Raw genomic sequence first — 23,682 nt, 5'->3', positions numbered from 1 at the left:
TTACCTTCACGAAAAACTTGTACATGGTTGTTCATAGCAGCTCTATTTGTAATAGCCCAAAATGGGAACAGCTCAACTGTCCTTCAGCAAGTGAATGATTAAGCAAAGTGGGGTGAATTGATCCCATAGAATACTACCCAGTAATAAAAGAGAATGAACCGTTAATAAATACAGCCCCTTGGAGGAACTTCCAGGGGAGTATCAGTGAAGAAAACAACTTCCAGGGATCACATATGTTGTAATTCTATTTATGTAACATTTTTGAAATGACAAAATTGTAGAAATGGAAAACGGATTAGCGGCTACCAGGGGTCGGGGAGTGGGGTGGGGGGAGGTACTCGTGGCTTTGAAAGGGCAATATGAGAATTCTGTGCAATAATGGAACTGTTCAGAATTGGAGAAGATATTTGCAAATCATATAAGGTACCTGTATCCAGGATATATAAAGACCTCTTATAACTCAGTAATAAAGACAAATAAGCCATTGAGAAATGAGCAAAGAATCTAAATAGACCTTTCTCAAAACAAACAAATGACATAAATAGCCAATAAGCATGTGAAAACATGCTCAACATTCCAAGTCATTAGAGAAATGCAAATCAAAACCATAATAACATACCACCTCCCTCACAGCCACTAGGATGGCTATAGTTAAGGCAGAATACAACATGTGTTGGCAAGGATGTGAAGAAATGGAGCTCTTGCCGCCCTTTGCTTATGGGAATGTAAAACGGTACAGCTATTACCAAACTATTTTGGAAAACAGTTTGGTAGTTCCTTAAAAAGTTAAACAGTTACCATATGACCAACAATTCCACTCCTAGGTATATTTCCAAAAGAGTTGAAGACATGTCATATGTTTTCCTATGTTGAAAACATATGTTTTCCACATGAAAACTGCAGTACACATCTTCATAGCAGCATTATTCATGAGCCAAAGATATATGTATATGTATAACTGAATAACTTTGCTGTATACCTGAAACTAACACAACATTGTAGATCAACTATACTCTAATATAAAATTTTAAAAAAAGAGCCAAACAACAGTGGAAACAACCCAAATGTCCATCAATTGATTGAACAAAATGTGATCTATCCATACAATGGAATATTTAGTCATAGGAAGGTGGAATGGCATATTGACACATGCTATAACATGGGTGAAGCTTAAAACGCTGTGTTAATGAAAGAAGCCAGACCAGAAAGGGCCCCATATTGTGTGTTTCCATTTATATGAAGCATCTAGAATAGGCAAACCCATAGAGACAGAAAGTAGGTTAGTAGTCCTCAGGAGCTAGTGTGAGGAAGGAATGGGGAGTAACTGCTTGGTGGGTGTGGGGTTTGGGGGGAGGTGAAGAAAATGTCCTAAAATTAGATTGTAGTGATGGTTGCAAACCTCTTGAATATGCTAAACACCATTGAATTTTACACTTTACAAGGGTGAATTTTGTAGGATATAAACAATATCTCAGAGCTGATGCATCATTTATCTAATATTGATGGACACTTTCTATTGGAGTAGAGTTGCTTTGCAATGTTGAGTTAGTTCCAGGTGTACAGCAAAGTGAGTCAGTTATACATATACATATATCCGCTCTTTTTTTAGATTCTTTTCCCACATAGGGCATTACAGAGTATTGAGCAGAGTTCCCTGCGCTCTACAATAGGTCGTTATTATCTATTTTATATATAGCACTGTGTATATGTCAATCCCAATCTCCCAATGTATCCCTCTCCCCGCCCTTTCACCCCTGGTAACCATAAGATTGTTTTCTACATCTGTGACTCTATTTCTCTTTTGTAAATAAGTTCATTTGTACCATTTTTTTAGATTCCACATGCAAGCGATATCATATGATATTTCTCTTTCTCTGAAGTAAGTCTGACTTCCTTCACTCAGTATGACAATCTCTAGGTTGAGGGACACTTTAAATGTATCCAGTTTTTTCTAATACAACGCTGCAGGAATGTTCTTGTACATTTGTCTTTCTGCCCTAACCACCTGATGTTTCTACTAGATATAGTGTTTCCAGTCGGTCTATTGGTCATAAGCAGCATACGGCCTTTACTGTGGTAGCCAGTGACCAAAAGTAGAGCGGCCTTTATTTATGGTGCTTAGACCCTTTGAATATCCATAAAAATGAAATTTCATGGAGCCTGCCATGACAGTGTTTACAATCCTACATGGAGAGAGGGTTGGATAACCCTTGGTGCTTTTGTGGGGAGAGGGGAGAGTGAGAGAGATGGAAGGCGGGAAAGGATGGAGAATGAAAAGCGAGTCGGCCAGTAACAGCCGCCTGTCGGTTTTTACGTGCTGTCAGAATTTCCTTTCTGGCTTTGCAGAGAGCTTTTCCTCTTGGAGTGAACTGGACTGATTATGGTTTGCTTTTGCCCTGTTAGGTGAAGGCATCCTCATCTCCTCGGACGCTGCGGAGCTGCTGGATTTCATAGACAACCAGGGCCAGGTGCACGTAATCCAGAAATACCTTGAGCGCCCCCTGCTTCTGGAGCCAGGCCATCGCAAGTTTGACATCCGGTAATGCTTCCACGTCTGGAGTTTTTGTTTTACAAATCTGGAAAAAATGCAGTGGTGTGTGATGTGGAGGGTGACATGGATTATAGGGAAGTATTGGACTTCGTTTAATGTTCCCCAAGTTGAGTGCAGCTGAACAGGACCGAGCTTCTGTTTTTCTTTCACTCTTTCTCTTGTCTTTCTAGAAAATGTTTTTAAGATGATGAATTTTCTTTTTTTTAAGTATTCTCTTTAATGAAGATGACTTGTGGATCCAAAGAAAGGATATCAGTGTGTGGGGCTTGCTTTATGAAAGCGGCAGAAAGATATGCATAGAACACCTAATACGGTCACAGCAGATCAGGTGATCCTGCCAAAGAGCACGTCCTCACTTTATTATCCGTGTCCCACTTTTTAAGGTTTTCATGAACACACCTCAGGGGTTTGGACTTTACCTTTGCGAGCAAAGGGCCTGCAAGGAGAAGGAGGTTGCGTGGTGCTTTCAAAAGCTGAAAGCCCTGCCCCAGCTCGCCCTGAACCTTGCTGTCCTCTCCCCATCCAGGACTCTTTGTCACTTAGGTGCCTTCACGTTGACTTGCTGCTTCTCGAACACCAGTGCTGTCAGATCAGCTTCAGCAGAAAGTCTTCTTAAGATAACTAAAAGAGCAAACATGGCAACTGGAGGTTTCATAGATTAACCGTAAAAACCAAGCCACTCAGATCTCTTCGAAATGCTGTATCTTTTGAATGGATCAAAGTCTCCTTGTCAGTTACGGTGAAATGTTTTCTTTGCCTCCTTATGGTGGTAATCCACTATCTTGGCTAACTGGCATGACTTGCCTTGTATATATATTTTTTATTAATTTTTTCTGGAGTATAGTTGCTTTACAATGTTGTTACGGCATGCCTCGTATAATTTTAGAACATACCTCCTTCCTCTGTTTCCTCCCAGAGAAATCAAGGTGTGGGGATGATCTATATAACATGCAGAAACTTTGGGTAACTTGAATATTTTATTGACTTGCAGAAGCTGGGTCTTGGTGGATCATCAATATAATATCTACCTCTATAGAGAGGGTGTACTTCGGACTGCTTCAGAACCGTATCATGTGGATAATTTCCAAGATAAGACTTGCCATTTGACTAATCACTGCATTCAAAAGGAGTACTCAAAGAACTATGGGAAGTATGAAGAAGGGAACGAAATGTTCTTTGAGGAGTTCAATCGGTACCTAACAAGTGCTTTGAACATCACCCTGGAAAGTAGTATCTTACTACAAATCAAACATATAATAAGGTAACTTATTCCTATCTCTTTCGGTTAAATGTGTCTTAAAGGAGCTTTGGGAGTTTGTGCCTTTCAAGGAATGATTCCATTTACATTGTCTAAGAACAAAAATTATTTGTTATATCCCTTTATTATCCTTTTAATATCTATAGGATCTGTAATGCTGTCACTTTTTTTTAATCCTTACGTTGGTAATTACCTCATGTTGGTAGTTTATATCTTCTGTCTTTCACTTGGACAGATTGGTTAGAGGCTTATCAGTTTTATTCATCTCTTGTAAAAGTCAGCTTTTGGCTTTATAGATTTTCTTTGTTGTTTCTGTTTTCAGTTTCTTTGATTTCTGTTCTTAATTATTTTCATCCTTCCGCTTTTGGGAGGTTTGATTTGCTTTTCTTTTTCTAGTTTCCTTAAAGTGCAAGGTTAGATCATTGATTGGAGAGATTTATTTTTTTATAAAATATAAGCATTTAAGGCCATCAGTTTTCTTATAAGTACTCGTTCGCTGCATCCCACAGATTTTGCTATGTCATGTTTTTGTTTTCATTTTATTTTTATTTTTAAAAATTTTTGTTTATTTTTGGCTGCTTTGGGTCTTTGTTGCTACACATGGGCTTTCTCTAGTTGTGGCGAGTGGGGGCTACTCTTTTTTGTTTGTTTGTTTGTTTTGTTTTGTTTTGTTTTGTTTGTAGTATTTGGGCTTCTCACTGTTGCGGCCTCTCCCATTGCGGAGCACAGGCTCAGAGGCCATGGCTCGTGGGCCCAGCCGCTCTGCGGCATGTGGGATCTTCCCGGACCGGCGCACGAACCCGTGTCCCCTGCATCGGCAGGCGGACTCTCAACCACTGCGCCACCAGGGAAGCCCTTTTTTTTTTTTTTTTTTTTTTTGTATTTTTGGGGGCTACTCTGTTGCGGTGAGCGGGCTTCTCATTGTGGTGGCTTCTCTTGTTGTGGAGCACAGACTCTAGGTGCGCAGGCTCAGTAGTTGTGGCTCTCAGGCTCAAGAGCGCAGGCTCAGTAGTTGGGGTGCGCGGGCTTAGTTGCTCTGCGGCATGTGAGATCTTCCCAGACCAGGGCTCGAGCCCATGTCCTCTGCATTGGCAGGTGGATTCTTAACCACCGCGCCACCAGGGAAGACTGTTTTCATTTTATTAAAATATTTTCTAGTTTCCCTTGTGACTTCATCTTTGACTGGTGTTATTTAGAAATTTTTGCTTAATCGCCAGATATTTGGGGATTTTCCAGGAATTTTAATTTCATTATGGTCAAAGAAAATACTTTGTATGGTTTTACATCTTTAAAATTTGTTAAAGTTTGTTTCATGGCCCAGAATATGGTCCATCTTAGTGAATGTTCCACATGCACTAAAAATAATGTTTATTCTGCTATAGCTGGGCAGAGTGTTCTATAAATGTGCTTTAGGCAAAGGTGGTTGGTAGCGTTGTTCAAGTCTTTCGCATCCTCGATCATTTTCTGTTCTACTTGTCCTGTACATTATTGAAAGGTAAACTATTGACGTCTCCAAGTATAATTATGGATTTATCTGTGTCTCCTTTTAGTTGTTTTTTTCTTTTTTAAATAAATTTATTTATTTATTTTTTGGCTGCATTGGGTCTGCTCTGCTGCACGTGGGCTTTCTGGAGTGGTGAGTGGGGGCTGCTCTTCGTTGCAGTGTGTGGGCTTCTCGTTGCAGTGGTTTCTCTTGTCGTGGAGCACAGGCTCTAGGTGCACGGGCTTCGGTAGTTGTGGCACTCAGGCTCAGTAGTTGTGGTGCACGGGCTTAGTTGCTCCACAGCACGTGGGATCTTCCTGGACCAGGGCTCAAACCCATGTCCCCTTCATTGGCAGGTGGATTTTGAACCACTGTGCCACCAGGGAAGTCCCTCCTTTTAGTTTTATTAGGTTTTTGCTTCGTACATTGTGAAGATCTGTTGTCAGGTGCATATGCATTTAGAATTGTTATCTCTTTGAGGGCAATTGACCTCTTTATCATTATGTAGTTTCTGTCTTTATCTCTGGTAATATTTCTTATTTTGAAGTCTATTTTGTCTGATATTAATACAGCCACTCCAGCTTTCTTTTGATTAATGGTATGTCTCTTTCCATCCCTCTACCCTTCTTCTCTATTCTATTCTATATTTAAAATGGGCTTTTGGTAGACATCACATCATTGGATTTTGTTTTCTTTTGTTTTTAATCCAATATATCATCTCTGTTTTTTTTAATTTAATTTTATTTATTTTTTTATACAGCAGGTTCTTATTAGTCATCAATTTTATACACATCAGTATATACATGTCAATCCCAGTTGCCCAATTCATCATCATCTGTTTTTTAATTGTTGTGTTTATACCATTTAAATTTAAAGTAATTACTGACTTGATGGGATTTATGTCTACCATTGTATTATTCATTGTCTGTCCCTTCTTTTCTGTTTGTTTGTTTTTCATTTCCCTGTTTCCTGCCTTCTTTTGAATTATTTGAACTTTTTTAGCGTTCCATTTTAATTTTTCCACTGAATATTTGGCTGTATCTCTTTGTATTTTTGTTTGTTTGTTTGTTTTAGTGGTTACTCCAGGGTTTATTATATAATACTTAATATATGATAGATTGTCAGGTTGGATTAAAAAATAAAAAAAGACCAAACTATATGCTCTCTACAAGCAACGCACTTTAAATATAAAGGGAGAAAACTATGCTTTTACATTTACCCAGATATTTGCAGTTTCCTTTGCTCTTCCTTCAGTCCTCAAGTTCCAAGTTTCATTTCCCTTCAGACTTCAGCATTTCTTCTAGAGCAGTTCTGCTGGTGATAAGTCCTCTTAATTTTCCGTCATCTGAGAATGTCTTTAGTTTACCTTATTCCTGAAGGATTTTTTTCACTGGAGTTATACAAATATAATGTCAAGCAAAAAATTACAAATTGGTCCTGTTCATATAAATTGAAAAACAAGCAAAACTAAGTAATACATTATTTGGAGGAATGTACACATGTGGTAAAAATCTAGAGAGAAACAAAGTAATGATAAACACAAAATTCAAAATAGTGGTTAACTCTGGAGGGGAAGCGGGAGGGACCCAAGGAGGGGGTTTAAAGGTATTGAATTGTAAGTATATGGGTAGTCATTAGTGCTACATATATTTTAAAATCACAAGTCATTATTTTTGTTATTTGTATAGTTAATATCCTGTTAGATTCCCCCATACATTTTAACCCTTTATGACCCCAGGTCACTAGTACATATGACTGTCCTTTCCCCACTGCGTTTTGGTGTGCCTTTGTTATAAATCAGGTGGCCGTTTATGTGAGAGTCTGTTCCTGGGATCTCTGTTCTGTTCCGTGGTCTGTTTATCTGCCCTGTCGTTACCACCCTGTCATGATGACTGAGCCTTTTTCCTTAATGTATTCTTACACAGAGTCTAACAGAATAATTACGGGGCTCAGAGTTCCATCTCTTCAGGGATTATATGTGGTTAGAATTCTGACACCAGATAAGTCAAGTATACTGAAGAAAGAATTCATATTTTAGGCAGAAGATTTATTTGATATTTGATATACCCCCTCCTCCTCATTGTTCTGCACTTCAGAGAGTGTTGCTACATTGGTGCTATTAACGCTCCTCACGGCTCTCATGTTCCTTTTTTCCCCAGCTAGCTTCCCCCAAACTTCCCACTCCAGCTGAAAAAAAAGATGTACTATATAAAGTCTCTGATGATGAAAAGACATTCTTTAAAGTGAATTATTAACTTGAACTCCCAGCAGATAAAACAATATTTCGTTTTGACTTGGTTCTTGCTTTCAGTTTTTCCTGTAAGTGTTGGAGTGTAATGTTTCTTTCCATTTTTATCCTTCAATGTTGTTGGTTTTGTTTTTTTTTTTAATCACGAGCACCTATTAAATTAAAATTTTTTTCTAAATTATATTTTAAAGGGCATTTTAATAAAAACAAAAGTTAAGGGTATTCTCTCGTAGAATAGAGATGAAATATAGAAAAAAATGTGATATGTGGCTTGCAGGTTAGGGATGAATGGGAAAAGAAATTTTTATTCCAATTGGTTCTTAAGTGACTAACTGTCCAAAGTGATTTTGAAAGGTTTAAACACATCTATAGAAAGTTTTTCCTCTTCGAGAAAAAAAGGAGGAAACTGATGCTTGGGGTGGAGGGAGGTTGAGGGGAGCAAGACCCTGGTGCCAAGTTCACAGAAGCCTCAGTTCTTCTTTTAAAGTCATAAGCCAAAAGCTACTTATAAGGACACGTCTTTTTTCTTTTTGGCCATACGGCACGTGGGATCTTAGTTCCCCAACCAGGGATCAAACCCGCGCCCTCTGCATTGGGGGTGCGGAGTCTTAACCACTGGACCGCCAGTGAAGTCCACTTCTATTTCTTCTTCCCCTTCTTCTTCTTCTTCTTTTTTTTTTTTTTAGGACACATCTTTTTTCTTCTAAATATACAGCTGTGTAGAAGGACAGCTATCTCTGGTAATCTTAGAGTCATCATAACATATATTGCATTTACTAAGAGAAATATTTTGCCCCAACATCTAGTTGAGGGAAAAATCAGTGAAGAGAACTTCATAAAACAGAAATGGCCTAGGTTTTTTCTAGGATGGTTGTACTAGATAACAGTTCTTTATTATTCATAAACAATAGATTCATGATTATCGTAATTAATGATAAATTCATAAAATATGCTTACATTTATTAGATGCTTCCTAGCTACCAGAAGTCATGCCAAGTTCCTTATGTAATTATGTCATTGAACCATCTCAGCACTGGGAGTAAGTATTATTTTTACCCCAACTTTACGGACAATGAAGTCAACACTTGGCTTAAAGAGGTTAAAAAACTTGTCCGAGCTTCTGGCTTCAGCAGCCTGACCTCAGGCATCATGTACTTTTCCATTATGTCTCTGAGATTCACTTTCAGCTTTTCTGCGTCACTAAAATCCTCCAATTTTTGCGAACAGTAGTTGATCCTAATATTAAATCCTATTCTGTATGTCAGTATCTTGTTTCATTATATAAAGCTTTAAAAGCAACTATTTGACACTTGAACTGGAGCTAGTGAAAGAAATGAACGGAGTCAGCATTCTTTTTGCAAATTCTGCTCATCACTAAATGGTGGTCCATTCTTTTAATATAGCAAAACTACGTAGAAGTGTTTTGCTTATTATTATTATTATTTTTTGGTTTGTTTTGCTTATTATAAACATATGTGGCAGCAGTCCACCTGTTGGAGGAGTCCACGTTTGTAGGGACCACGGTGACTCAGCACTTGCTGGGAAAGCAGCCACTACTTGTAAGAACAAGAGTGATGGCAGAGTTTTCTAACAAATAACTCACATCATCTTGAATAATCTATTGGTAATGCATTTAAAAAAGAGAATTAAGCCAAAGCCTAATTTTCATCAGCACATTCGACATAAAACCATCCAAGCACCTCTCTCTCCCAGTGGTCCTTCTCCCTGGACCACCCCATCCTCAGTGAGCGCCCCCTCTGCCCTGCAGGAGCTGCCTCATGAGCGTGGAGCCCGCCATCAGCACCCGACACCTCCCTTACCAGAGCTTCCAGCTCTTCGGCTTCGACTTCATGGTGGATGAGGAGATGAAGGTCTGGCTCATTGAAGTCAACGGCGCCCCTGCTTGTGCTCAGTAAGCCCGAACACCACTGGGTTTTTGTCTGTTTGTTTGCTTTTATCTAAAATGAGGTTTAATGCATTTCATGCAGTTTGAAGTCCGTGCAGCAAAGGAGACTAGCACGATCTTTAATGCATTTAAAAATAAGGGCTTCCCTGGTGGCGCAGTGGTTGAGAGTCCGCCTGCCGGTGCAGGGGACACGGGTTCGTGCCCCGGTCCAGGAAGATCCCACATGCCGCGGAGCAACTAAGCCCGTGAGTCATGGCCGCTGAGCCTGCGCGTCCGGAGCCTGTGCTCCGCAACGGGAGAGGCCACAACAGTGAGAGGCCCACGTACTGCAAAAAAAAAATAAATTAATTAATTAATTAAAAAAAATTAAATTAAATTAAAAACGTGGGGTGGGAGGCAAATACACAAAGTCCTAGTCTCCTTGAGTCCCTGGAAGAGAAGGATTTGGGTTAAAACGCGTGGGAACTTAGTTCTGCAGGGGGAGTAGTCTGTCTTGGCAAGGTGGTGAGCTCCTGTTACCTGGGTGTCCAACCACTGACCCTTTGAGTGCCGTCAAGGAGGATGTACCAGCGACGGGAGGGCTTTGGGAGGACCCCGGCCAGCAGGGTCTTTGCTGAGTCATTTCTTATCCCTTTTCCTCCCTGTATATGTTGAGCACTTAGCACCTGTGGGTGGTGGATGCCGTGAGAGTTCTAAACAAAGCTGGTAATACCAGCAGTGACCCTCTCCCGTGACAAGGTGATGAGTCAGCCGCGTCCTGTGAGTCAGGGAGAAAGTGATGACCAAGCAGTTCAGAGGCTCCCTGGGCAGGAAGTGGTCTGAGAAGGTACCATGGACATCGTGGAGCTGAGGCTGGGGTGTAAGAGGAGAGTGTCATGTGTGCTAAGGGGGCGGGAACCCAGAATCCAGTGGGACCTTGCTCTGGGCCAGGCTCTAGGGGAGATGCACAGATGAACAGACCCTGCCCTCGGGGAACTTCTGTTCCTCCTGGGAGGAGCCTGGCTGCAGCGTGGCATGAGTGTCGGGGGTGAGGAAAGTTGAGGGTGAAAAGGTGAGTTGAGGCCCCACTGTGGGAGGCCTTACGTGTAAGGGAGTCATTTGGACTTCATCCTCAAAGGCTGTTGGTTCCTCTGAGGATCCACATTCATTAGCGTCAAGACCCTTTCACGGTTCCCCACGTCCACGTCTTGGAGAAATTGAGGTGTGATCTTCCGACGGCGTAGGAAAAAGGCCTGCACCTCCAAGGGGCAGTGTTAACACATAAGCAGTTCTCTCATTTGCCACCTGCTTCGTGGCTGTGACCTGGCAGCTGGGATTCCGTCTCATTCATCCTTGCCTTCCACTAACGAATACCTGTTAGATACCCCTAACCCGCCAGGCCCCGGACTGGGCTCTGGGTCACAGTCGTGAGCAGAGAGACCCGGGCCCCGCCCTCAGTGGAGGGAGACTGGGCGAGACAAAGGACAAGACAAATATAGATTACAAACTGGGACACACCCTTTCATAGGGTAAGAGATGTTAGAAGGTAATATAATTGAGCAAAAAGTCCCCCTGGGAGGTGATGTTTGGAACCGAGATCTGAAGGAGAAAGGAAAGTTAAGGAGACCCAGGGTGGAGGAGAGCAGAATGTTTCACATCCTCCCTTCCCCAGGTCCACAGGGGTGTCCATCTTCTCCCGTCCTTCCTGTCAGAGGTTTGTCCCTTCCTTGTGCTCTGGACCCGATCCCCTCCCTCCAGGCAAGAGGGCGGGTTGAGGATGCCTCCCTCATCTGCTTTCTCCCTCTTGGCTACCTCGTTCCCACCAGCCTGTGGCGCTCAGCAGATTTCCCCAGCAATTAGGAAAAGCCCTCCTCTGAAGCCCCGCCCTGCTCCCGGGACCACCCCCTCCCTGCTCCCTCCACAGCCACACTTCTGGAGAAGCCACACGTGCACACGCTGTCTCCTTGTCCTCAGTCCGCATCCACGCTCTGGTCCACTCCGGGCTGCCTCGCATCCCGGCCGCTGCACAGAAACTGTTCTTTCCAGGTCCCCAGCCAAGCCCATATTGCACTCCAGGATTTTAAAACCAGCAAATGATGTCGCAGCCCGGAGTTGCAGGCCAGTATCTGCACCTGTCTTCCCGGCGTCCTGCAAGGATGTGTGTGGATGTCCAGTAGGCGCCCCACCCGGCCAGAGTCGCCCATCTCACTGAATGTCCAGCCCCCCGCTGCCGCCCCTCGCTTTCCAGGTGACCGAGACCCTGCCCCTGCCTTTCCATTACCCTCAGGTTCTGTCCATCGGGGCCTGGTCAGTTCTGCTTCCAGCCTCGCCAGCCCTCTGCTCCCCCCGCCCACTGCCCTTGCTCTCCCAAACATCGTCCTCCAGCTTTGCTTTTGCAGAGAGCCTGCTAACTGGGTCTGTGCTCTTGCCCCAGTGGAGTCCGTTGTCCCCTGAGCATCCAGAAACCAGGCCCTGCTGTTCTCTAGCCTTCCCCCTGCGCCTGGGACCGAAACCCGACTCCCCTCCACCTGCAGGGCTCCTGCCCCGCCTACCTCTCCAGCCTCACCCAGAGCCTCGTTTCCCTGATGACGCTTACCTGCTGCGGGGCCTTTGGCTTACTCTTACTCTACCCCCCCCAGCCCAGTCTTACCAAGGCTGCTCCTAGTCTGTCGAGATGGCATCTCCAGGAAGCCTCCCCTGAATAATCCCATCTTTTTTAAAAAATTTATTTTATTGACGTATAGTTGATTTACAGTGTTGTGTTCATTTCTGCTGTGCAGCAGAGTGATTCAGTGATACATATATAGACATTCTTTTTCATAGTCTTTTCCATTATGGTTTATCCCAGGATATTGAATAGAGTTCCCTGTGCTCTACAGTAGGACCTTGTTGTTTATGCATTCTGTATATACCGGTTTGCATCTGCTCACCCCAAACTCCCAATCCATCCCTCCCTCCCCCCTCCCCTTGGCAACCACAAGTCTTGAACAGTCCTATCTTTGATTTTCTCCAGCCAGAGCCTTGGTAGTTTACTTCATTACACTAATTGCTGTCAAATCAACCCATTTTTGTTTTCTTTACGGAATGTATGCACCGTGAGGGCAGTAGCCTTGTTTTTCTTGTTCTCCTTGGAGTCCCAGCACCTGGCACCGTGCCTTGCACATCCTAGTCTGCAAATAGTAGTTGGGTGGATATAGTGTGTGTTACTGGTTCACACTCTTACTCACCTGAGTCAGTAATTGCTTAGGTTTTATTTACATAGAGACATCTTTCTATCTTCCTAATACTCCCTAATGACATTGGTGCTTCGATGCATAGAATTTCTTTATCATTAGGCCCAAACTTACGCATCAGCCAGGATGGGGTGTCAGGGAGCAGGGAGGTTCTGTGCGTACTGTGAAGAGCTTTGGGAATGTTTAAATGGCAGCTTTAAGTGTTTAAAGACAAGGATGCCATCATGTTTTGATGGTGAATCAAGGACAGAATCTAAAATGCAGTCAGGCATTCAAGTGTACAAGGTAAGAAAGTCATAAAATAACCCCACTGTCTTGTGGGCAAAAGTGATTCTGTTTCAGTTTATTCCTGAAGCTTATGAGCTGTTCACTAAGTGTTTCTTCTCCAGGGTAGCTCTTTGATTCCAAGTGTAAATTATCCTAGGTCAAGATACAGATAATCTGGTGCAGGCCCTCATAACTGAACGCTTTCCGTAGACGTTGGACTCTTTATTTACCATTGGTCTTAAGGGCTTTGGCTCAAGGGTGGACCTCCAGTCTCTGGATTGGAAAAGGTGAATCTGCCTCTTTTGTTCCGCGTAAGGATTGAAGGCTAGGGAGGGCAGAGAAACGGCAACTTCTTAGTTCATTTGGAGTGTCTAGTAATGGCTTTGACCTCTTTCCCCAACAGTAGCACCCCCCCAACCTGGTGGAAACTCACCTGCTCTCTGAGGTGCCTTGCAGGATCAGGTCATGCTGGGCCCCAACAGAGGCCTCTGGTGATAAACCCCTGGGCATCAGGGTTCACTGGCTTCTCTGGGCTCCATCTCACCAGCTCCCACACAGCCACTCACTGTCTGTTGGATTCCCTTCGTTCAGAGTCCTGATGCGAGCAGTGGGGTCCAGGGAAACAGTGGGGATTTTAGGAACATGTAAAAATGAGCGTCCTCAAGGAGTCGACTGGAGGAGGGAGACAGACACTGCCCAGTTAATTATTATATGAATCATACTGTGTTACAGTTGCTGTAATAGAAAAGAAACAGATTCCATCTTTTTATTTTTTGGCCAAGCCAAAAATTGTGGGATCTTAGTTCCCTGACCAGGGATTGAACCCGGGCCCTCGGCAGTGAAAGCGTGGAGTCCCAACCACTGGACCACTGGGAATGTCCCTCAGATTCTATCTTTTAGGTTCATGATTTTGAGTGGGGAGTGTTCTTGGGTCCTTGCTTCCAAAAGGACGAACAGCGGGGAGAGGGTCAATGGAGATGGTGACATGAGGGCGTAGTCCAAGGGAAGTCTTTTTTTTTTTTTTTTTTTTTTTTTTTGGCTGCATTGGGTCTTCGTTGCGGTGCGCAGGCTTCTCATCGCAGTGGCTTCTCTTGTTGCGGAGCGTGGGCTCTAGGTGCGTGGGCTTCAGTAGTTGTAGCATGCGGGCTCAGTAGTTGTGGCTCGCGGGCTCTAGAGCGCAGGCTCAGTAGTTGTGGCACACGGGCTTAGTTGCTCCGTGGCGTGTGGGATCCTCCCGGACCAGGGCTCGAACCCGTGTCCCCTGCATTGGCAGGCGGATTCTTAACCACTGCGCCACCAGGGAAGTCCCGGGAAGCCTTTGTTCAGGAACCACAGTTTCCATTATCGTGTACATGTTAAAATAGGACTTACTCATCTTGCTGTATGAAAACCAGCAGGATGTTCAAAGGCCCACTCTTGCCTGTATGTCAGGTACTTCCTACACCAGAAATAGCGAAGATATGAGTTGACCAGGTTGAAGCTGTGTCCTCCCCTCCCCCAGTATCCCCTTTGGAAAATGCCTTCCCGAGGTAGCTAATGACAAGCATCACGAAACACCAAACACGGTGTATTTTGATGGTTGTGGCTCTTGGGGACTTGCCGAGTCCCAAGTTTAGCAGCCGCTATCACTCCCTTGCTGGCCCCCTGGTCACTATCCCTTCAGAAGTGGGAGGTTGAGTGTGTGGCCACACCAGACGGTTGAAAATGGGACTCGATTCACAGACAGAAGGGGCAGAGGCTGGGGGACTGGGGAGAGGGGAGAGCGGGAAGAGCAGACATCCAGCAGGAAAGATGAAGGTTAGCTGGCAGTTAGGACTTCCTGAGATAGACAACGGAAGCATGGCTTTGCGTGAGCTTTCTTCCCAGAGGGCCTTACCAGAGGTTAGAGCATACAGGTTCCAGCTGCAAGGGCAGTAGAAGGGGATGGGAGGGGTGGGAGAAAGTCTCTGTGATGGGGTGGATGATAGCAGAGATTTGCCATTGCATCAGGAGGGATGGGAATTCGCTTGTGAAGATTTCCTACCTGTTGGAGGTTGGGACATAGCATCTTCTGGAGATCAGGGCAGTGAAGACCTCTGTTCCTCCAGGTCGAGCTGGCCTGGGCTCCTACCCTTGGCTGCAGCCACCTGGATTCCAAATGTGTCTTGAGTGAGTTGGGAAGGCACGTCAGGCCTGGAGCGCCATCCCAGATGTGGGTTTTCTCTTTGGACCATATGTCTCTGGTTTTCCCCTGTGTTAGAGACAGTCCTCCGAGAGCTGGCTCTGGGCCTCATGTGCTGCCGTGTGAAACGGGCGAAAATCCTATAGGCAATGAGTGAGTGGGGAGCCAGAGGGCCTCATCGCTTCTCTGAAGAGGCTGGATGGGAGGTTTTCCTCCTTAGCTTTTCTGCTATGGTGGTTCCAGACCCCTGCACGTGGCCTCAGAACCCTGCATGGCTTGGCCCCTGCCTTGTCCCTAGCCTCGCACTGCAGTGGTCCAGTTCCCCAGATGCCCTGAGTTCTCTCTCCTCAGTGGGTACCACTCCTTCCATTTGCACTGCCCCTCTTCTCTCTCGCCCAAGTCTCTCTTTCTTCCTCCCCTCCTTTCTCTCCGCATCTCTCCCTCATTCTTTGTGTCTGGCTCCCCCTCCTTCATCCTGTTTCCCATCCCATCATCTGTTCTCTGTCCGACGTGATTCCCTCTCCGGGTCTCGGCCGAGCTGTCACTCCGGGGAGTCTTTCCTAAAGGCCCCGCAGCCGCACTGCGTGGGCACTTTCCCTGGGGAGAGCCTGCGCCTCCAGGTGTCCCCCCCCCAGACAGGCAAGACGGCCCCCGTTCTCTTTGGAATTGCCTGTGTTCCCTGCAGTTCAAGTCAGAGCAGGAGTCGTCTTGTCTGTTCACCTGCAAGACCTTCCAGAAATATCTGTCGAGTGGCTGCTTTCTCTTCCTGCAGTACCTCCTGCAGGATTTGCATGGTCAGCAGACAGTAGTCTTAGAAACGTGAGGTGGAATTTCTAGGGCGGATCCTGGTGAAAAAAGCGTTGACTTTTCGCTCGCACTTTGATGAGCATCCTCAGTAACAGCTCTTTGAACCCGTTGCAGGAAGCTCTATGCGGAGCTGTGCCAGGGCATTGTGGACATAGCCATCGCCAGCCTCTTCCCGCCCCCCGGCTCGGGGCAGCAGCCGCCCCAGCCAGCCGCCTTCATCAAGCTGTGACCGAGGGAGGCGCTCGAAGCTGCCTCGGAAGAAGCACGAGGGGGCGCTGCCCCGGGGGAAGGAGAAGTGTCCGAGTTGCTCGTCATCAAGCCAAACAGGAGGAGGAGAGACAACCCGCAGAGATGTGCTGGAAGAAGAAAAGGCAGCTTCCCCGAGGAGTGGTCGTTTGCCCAGGGGTTCCCAGGTGGAGCTCTTGGCACTGCTACTGAGATTCGAAAACTGCAGCAAATTTCGCCAATGGGAGAGCAGGCTATTCTTCTGAGGGGCAAAACACAGGGATGTGCTTAACGTTCTCATCCTTTGAAAAATCTGATTTTTATCCTAAGGTAGTGCTGTGAGCAGCGCCTTTCCTGCCCAGGGTGGCAGCCGTTGGATCTGGTTGGTGTCTGTCCACCTGCTGCATTAGTGCCTTAGCTCTGTGCCCAGCTACAGCCTCCTGTCTGGGGCAGGGGCGGGATGCGAGAGCACTTGGGAGGTTGCCAAGGGTGTCCCCCGCTAGTCCCACGGGCATCTGCACAAGCGCGCACCGACTGTCCTGGGTGCTGGGCTCTGCGGACGCTGCCTTGCCATCAGGGGGCTTGCTCTTCTTGGTCCTGATGGCATCTGGCTGGTCACTGGCCAGGGATGGCGTGGGCTGGGCACCCAACAGCAAACGCTGCTCTCAGCCTGCTCTCTGCATGTTTTAGAAACCAAGCAGCAAGTTTGCTGCAAACCCGTAAGCATCCAATAAGCATGAGAGAGGAAACAACACAACGTCCTGCTTTACTTAATAGCTGCGTGGGGGGGAGTCTTTGAAATATGATTCTCAGTTCTCTTTGTTTTAACCAGAATTCTACATGCCCTTTGGCCAAGTTCCCTTTCGTTCTGTTTTTTTTGGGGGGATTTAACTTTTGTAAAAACCCTTCTAGGGGTCGGGAGAGGGTAGAATTCCCCCCCTCCACCCCAGGGGGCTCCTCCCCACTTTGTTTTTCTTGCTCTTCTAGCACCTTCTGTGGGAGCTGGACAGGCAGGTTTTGTTCCAGGGAAGATTCTCCGTCTGCTGTGCCTCTCGACATCACGGAGAGGCTCTGAATCAGTGTGTGTCTCGCCTGAGTGGGAGAGTCTCTTAAAATGGGGAAGATGGGGTTTCAGAGCCGCACTCAGCATCTCTTAAGTCAGCAGAGGTTAACGGCGTCCCGTTAGATGTAGTTTCTACTCACGGGATGGACGAATTTTCTGCAGACTTTCCAGGAGGCCATGTCACTAGCGAGAGGAAGCCCCATATGCCATCTGTGTCCACCGTAAGATGAGTGAACAGTGCGCTGGGAATCACAGCAGACCCACTGAACCGGCTCCCTCCTCCCCAGGGCGCGGCGGGGTCTTCCCTCTGGCACGTGTGTGCTCCGTTATTCGTCTCTACCTGGCACAAGAAAACAGTTCTGCAGCCAGGGGAGACTTTTTTTTTTACAAAGAGAAGAAACAGCAACACCTCAAACATGATGAGATGTGGGAGCTTAACAGTGAAAAAAGGAATCATGATGGAAATGATTCAATGGCTGCAGCAGTGTGTGTGGGATGTGAAAGTGTTATGTCCGGGCTGAAGTGGAGGAAGGGCCAGCTGGCTCGGCCCTCCCGGGTGTTTGGAATTACAAAATAAACGTGCGGGCGGTTACCCAGAATATATAGATAATGAAGTTTCCATCCAGAGCGAAATAAGACAGTGTTAAGGGAACTGTGGAGGCCCAGCACAGCTGATGGGTTAGTGCTGGGGGCTTCTGAGCAGATCGTGGTGAGGTGCACACCTACGTAGAAAGTGTAGGGTGATGGGGAAAGCGTGGAGGTTTTTGTAGTGCTGTCACATGCGAACGCAGATTTGTAATGATCTTTTGGACCTGAACTGCAGGGACGTTTGAGAATTTTCTCTTACCGTGTCTCTTACTGGTGACAGAGCTAAGAATCCAGGTGTAGGAAGTCTGTGGAACTTGATGGATTTTCTAAGAAACCTGAATCAATAGCAATATATGTGAGGGAAGGAAGGCTTTAAAGAGAAAATTCTGCTTCATTCCTCGCGTGGTTTCGAATAAGTATCTATTTTATGCATTTATTTCTGACCAGGTGGAATGGCTGGCTCAGAGCTCTTCCATATCCTTCCACGATATCCTTGACACAGGTGGTCATGCCTCGCCCGCAGTCAGTCTTCATACCTGTGGTCTGTGTTCGTGTGTCCAGTTGCTGGGGAAGGAGGTGGTGTTTTGTGGAGGCGTTGATTCTGATCTTGACTCTGTCATTGGCTGCACGGCATCAGAGGAGCCCGTGAACCTCTCTGTGCCTTAGTTTCTTATCTCATGGAAGAGCTTGTTGCCTGACCCAGGGACTACTTCAAGGGCATTTAGTGAGGACACATGAGATTAGGAAGGCTGGAGAACCTCCAGCACCAAGGTTCTCAATGCTGGCTGTTTGCTGGAATCACTTGGGAAGCTTTTAAAGAATGTCGGTGTCCACACCTTCCCCCTCCCTCACCCCTGACCGATTAAGTCAGAACCTCAGGCATCAGCTTGCTTTGAGATGCCTTGAACCACTGACTGAGAAGGAAGGACAAACACATTATTACCTTGGAAGAATCAGATAAGGTTTAGGGCTTTAAAAAAAATTCCTTCTAGAAGGCTAGGCGTTCCTTTAAGAATGACCGGATGCTGACGTGATACAGCGAGTGCCGTCCAAGCAGGTTTTCCTTTGCTCCCCGTCACAGCCTTTGGAAGCTCAGCTGTGCTTTCATCTACTTAAACAGTTTGTGAAGCCTTGTCAGCAAATATAAACAGATATGAATTTATAAATCTGCTAAATAAGTGTTAAGATTATAAACAAATAATGGAGAGAAAAATCCCCTTCCCTCCCTCTGGACTCCCGTGGTAACTATAGACTCCACTTCCCCAGGACGTGGAAGTGCCTCGGTGTCTGTCTGATGCAGTGGAGCGGGTGCTGGTGGACTTACCAGCTGACGTGATGTGTCACGAGTGCCTCAGGGTGATCATCCCAAACTGGGGACATCTGGTAGTGCTGGAAATGGATGGGATCCGCGGGACCCGCAAGCAGCAGCGATGCTACGGAGGGTGTTGCCATTAAGAATTGAGGTCGTGTCAAGCAGGGGTGCGTCCAGCCCTGCTGTGGGTGGTGGGGACTCTGCCAGAGGAGACTAGATGCCAGAGTGGGTCCCCACAGCACATGGGTGCCACGGAGAAAACTGTCTCTGATCCTGGACACAGAATATGTACCTAAGAGGAAATGACTCCTGACACAAGGCGATTTTATGAATGTTTAAAATGCCTGGAGCATTAAAGGAATCATATTTCAAGCATTTCTCTGCCCTTTGGTTCTGTCATCTTATTGCGAGTGTTGACTGTCCTAGGTTATCACTGGTTATTTGAATGCATGATTCTGTTACCCAGAGGTAGGCATACTTGTTCTATAAAGGGCCAGGTAGTAAATATTCTAGGCTTTGCAAGCCAAACTGGTTCTCCTTTGCATATTCTTCTTTTTTTTCCCCAACTCTTAAAAAATATTAAAACAAAGCCAAAAAAACTTAGCACACAGGCCATACAAAAACAAGCATATATGCGGCCATTGTTTACTGACCCCAGAATGCTACTCAATACGTAAGCCAACAGATTGGCCTTTGAAACTGTGATGAGCTGCTCCAGAGTGAAGCATTGAAACAGTTTCAGCTGCCAAAATGCAGCCCATCATGTCTCACATGTCATGTGTATTGCCTGAATCATGCTGCAGGTTGTGAGGTGACACCCCTGGTTGTGAAGGAATTATGTGTGCTTTAAACATGGAGGTAGAGGGGCTTCTGAAGTGAGGTTCGTTCCCCAAATAGCTGGAAGTTCAAGAAGTCCTTACTAAGACTTCACTGAGGACTTCTGTGTAAGTCCCCGTCTTAGGGCTTATTTTATGTGACCTGTCTCAGAGTGTGCCCAGTGTGAGCAGCCTTTTCCCTAGGTGCACTTGTTAAAAATAATCAGCAGCCGTTGTTTAACATCTCAACTTCCTGAGATGGCTTTAGCAGCTGGAACAGAGAAGCCGCTGACAAAAAATTTAGAAGGGAAAGATGGGGAATAAGATGTCCATAAAACGTTTTGAAAAGTTTCAACATATTCCTAAAAATATGGAAGGACACACACAGGTGTAGGGCTGTGTCCATGCCCAGGGGAGACCTGAATTCCCTCGGCTTTCACCTCTGTCTGACTAGGAGGATCTGCACAAGCAGGACGTGCAGACTAAGGCAGAGCTGTAAACTAAAAGGAGACAGAACGATGTGTCACCAGAGAGACAGTATCATTAAAGAGATAAATTGTTTTTGAAATCGAACAAAGAAATTTTGGCATTGAAAAGTATGATCATGCGAATGAAAAATTCAGTAGAGGTGTTCAGTAGAGGTGTCCAAAAGCAGGTTTGAGCTGGCAAAAGAAGGAATCAGTGGATCTGAATTCAGTTGAGATCATCCAGTCTGAGGAACAGAAAGAAAAATGAATGAATAAAAAAATGAACAGAACTCCAGAAACATGTATGTACACCAACATATACGTAACAGGAATCCTAAAAGAAAGGAGGGAGAGAGAAGGGGGCAGAAAACAAATTGGAAGGAGCAGTGGTCAAAAACTTTCCCACTTTGAGGAAAACCATTAAAATGCATCCAAGAGGTTCAATAAACTAAGTAGGATACATTCAAAGAGATCCGCGCCAAGACACATTAACCACTAAGAAAATAACTTTAAATATATAGTAAAAAGGACAAGGGAACTAGAATGTTACACTAGAAAATATATATTTAACAAGAAAAGGCAGTAGTGAAGGGATGAGGAGGTAATAAGGCATTTACAAAGCAAATAGCACAATGCAGACACAAATCCTACCTTATCAGTAATTTCATTTAAATGTAAATGAGTTAAACACGCCAATCAAAAGGCAGAGATTGGCAACGTGGATCAAAAAAAAAAACATGATCAAACTCTGCTATCTACAAGAGACACGCTTTGATTCAAAGCCACAAACAGGTGAAAGTAAAAGGATGGGAAAAAATATACCATGCAAGCAGTAACTCAAAGAGAGCTTAGGTGGCCATACTACTATTAGACAAAATAGACTTGAAGAAAAAAAATTATTACAGGCAAAGAAAGACACTTTATAATGATAAATAGATCAATCCATCAGGAGATACAGCAATTATAAACAAATGCACCTAGCAACAGAATCCCAAGATACATGAAGCAAAAACTGGCAGAACTAAAGAGAGAAATAGTAAATTCAACAGTAATAATTGGAGCTCTCAATTTTCCATTTTCAATAATGGATAGATGATCAACAAGAACATAGAAAACACTGTAAACCAACCAGATCTAACAAATATCTATAGAACACTCCACCCAACAATAGCAAAATATACATTTTCCTGAAGTGCACATGGAACTTTCTCAGGAATAAACCATATGCTACACCATAAAGCCTCAATGAATTAAAAATGATTGGAATCAAACTACGTATGTTCTGTGAACACAAATAAAACAAGAAATCATTAACAAATCTGGGAAAATCACAAGTGTGTGGAAGTTAAAAATGCCAAAGGAAAGAAGTCACAAGGGAAATTAGAAAGTACTTTGAGAGAGATGAAAATGAAAACACAACAGGGCTTCCCTGGTGGCACAGTGGTTAAGAATCCATCTGCCAATGCAGGGGACACAGGTTTGAGCCCTGGTCTGGAAAGATCCCACATGCCGTAGAGCAACTAAGCCCGTGCACCACAACTACTGAGCCTGCGCTCTAGAGCCTGCAACCCATAACTACTGAGCCCGCGTGCTGCAACTACTAAAGCCCGTGTGCCTAGAGCCCGTGCTCTGCAACAAGAGAAGACACTGCAATGAGAAGCCCGCCCACTGCAATGAAGAGTAGCCCCCGCTCACCGCAACTAGAGAAAGCCTGCGTGCAGCAACGAAGACCTAACACAGCAAATAAATAAATAAACAAAAAAGAAAGAAAACACAACTTACCAAAACTTAACGGAAAGCAGTTAAAGCCATGCCTAAAGGAAAACTTATATCTTTAAATGACTATATTGTGAAAAGATCTCAAATCAGTAACCTAACCTTCCACCTTAAGAAACTAGAAAAAGTAGAACAAGCTAAATCCAAAGTAAGTAGAAAGAAATAATACAGATTAGAGTGGAAATAAATGAAATAGAGAATAGAAAAACAATAGATAAGATCAATGAGACCAAAAGTTGACGCTTTGAAAGATCAACAAAATTGACTAACCTTTAGCTAGGCTGACCAAGAAAAAATAAGGAATGAAAGAGGGACATTACTACAGCACAAGTAGAAAGGATTATGGGGGAACCTGCTGAACAATAATATGCCAACAAGTTAGATAACTTATATGAAATGGGCACATTCCTAGAAAGACACAAAACTGATGAAACTAACTCAAGAAGATAAATTCTGAAGAGACCTAACAGGAGATTGAATTAATAATAAATAATATTTTCACAGGGAAAAGCCCAGGACCAGATAGCTTCACTGGTAAATTCTACCAAATGTTTAAAGAGGAATTAACACCAATCGTTCACAAACTCTTCCAAAATATAGAAGAGGAGGGGACACTTTCCAACTCATCCTATAAGGTCACTATTAATACTTTAATACCAAAACCAGACAAAGACATCACAAGAAAAGCAAGCAACAGACCAATATCTCTTAGGAATAGAAATGAAAAAATCTTCAACAAAATACTAACAAACCAAATCCAGCAACATATAAAAAGAATTATAGATCTTCCTTTACTTATGATGGGTTATGTCCCAGTAAACCCACTGTACGTTGAAAATACCGTCAGTCAAAAATGCATTTAATACACCTTACCTAGCAAACATAGCTTAGCCTAGTCTACTTTAAATGCACTCAGAACACTTACATTGGCCTACAGTTGGGCAAAATCATCTAACACAAAGCCTATTTTATAATAAAGTGCTGACTATCTCATGTAATTTATTCAATACTGTAGTGAGAGTGAAACATGGAATGGCTGTCTGGGTATGGAATGGTTATAAGAGTATTGGTTGTTTATCCTTGTGATCGCTTGGCTGACTGAGAACTTCAGCTCACTACTGCTCCCCGGTATCATGAGCGACTACCATACTTCATATCCGTATCCCGAGAAAAGATCAAAATTCAAAATTTGAAGTAAGTTTTCTAATGAATGTATATCGTTTTGCACCACTGTAAAGTTGAAAAATCATAAGTCGAACCATTGTAAGTTGGGGACTGTCTGTCTATACTGTTGTATACACCATGATCAAGTAGGATCTATCCTAAAAAGTCTACATTCATTTAACACACAAAATTCAATCAATATAATCATTTTTTATGGAACAAAAAATGATCATATCAATATACACAGAAAAAGCATTTGACAAAACAACACTTCCTTTGTAAAAAAACTAGGAATGGGGCTTCCCTGGTGGCGCAGTGGTTGAGAGTCCGCCTGCCGATGCAGGGGACGCGGGTTCGTGCCCCGGTCCGGGAGGATCCC

At 44.4% G+C, this 23,682-nt stretch overlaps 1 protein-coding gene across 1 annotated transcript in view; it reads left to right on the top strand.

Annotated features, from left to right (window-relative positions):
- TTL (tubulin tyrosine ligase) overlaps positions 1-19,456 on the top strand; it is a 36,617-nt gene extending 17,161 nt beyond the window's left edge. Inside the window, exons 4-7 of the mRNA XM_082672251.1 lie at positions 2,404-2,539; positions 3,543-3,812; positions 9,309-9,452; positions 16,008-19,456. Of these exons, the coding sequence (XP_082528377.1) occupies positions 2,404-2,539; positions 3,543-3,812; positions 9,309-9,452; positions 16,008-16,122 (665 nt within the window). The 3' untranslated portion in view covers positions 16,123-19,456. The remainder of the gene's footprint in view (positions 1-2,403; positions 2,540-3,542; positions 3,813-9,308; positions 9,453-16,007) is intronic.
- The last annotated feature ends 4,226 nt before the right edge of the window (positions 19,457-23,682 follow it).

The sequence above is a fragment of the Grampus griseus genome (genome assembly GCF_964374135.1).
Source record: "Grampus griseus genome assembly, chromosome: 15".
Taxonomy (NCBI): Eukaryota; Metazoa; Chordata; class Mammalia; order Artiodactyla; family Delphinidae; genus Grampus; species Grampus griseus.
Note: the sequence above shows the minus strand (reverse complement) of the source record. Positions and strands in the feature narration are given on the sequence as shown.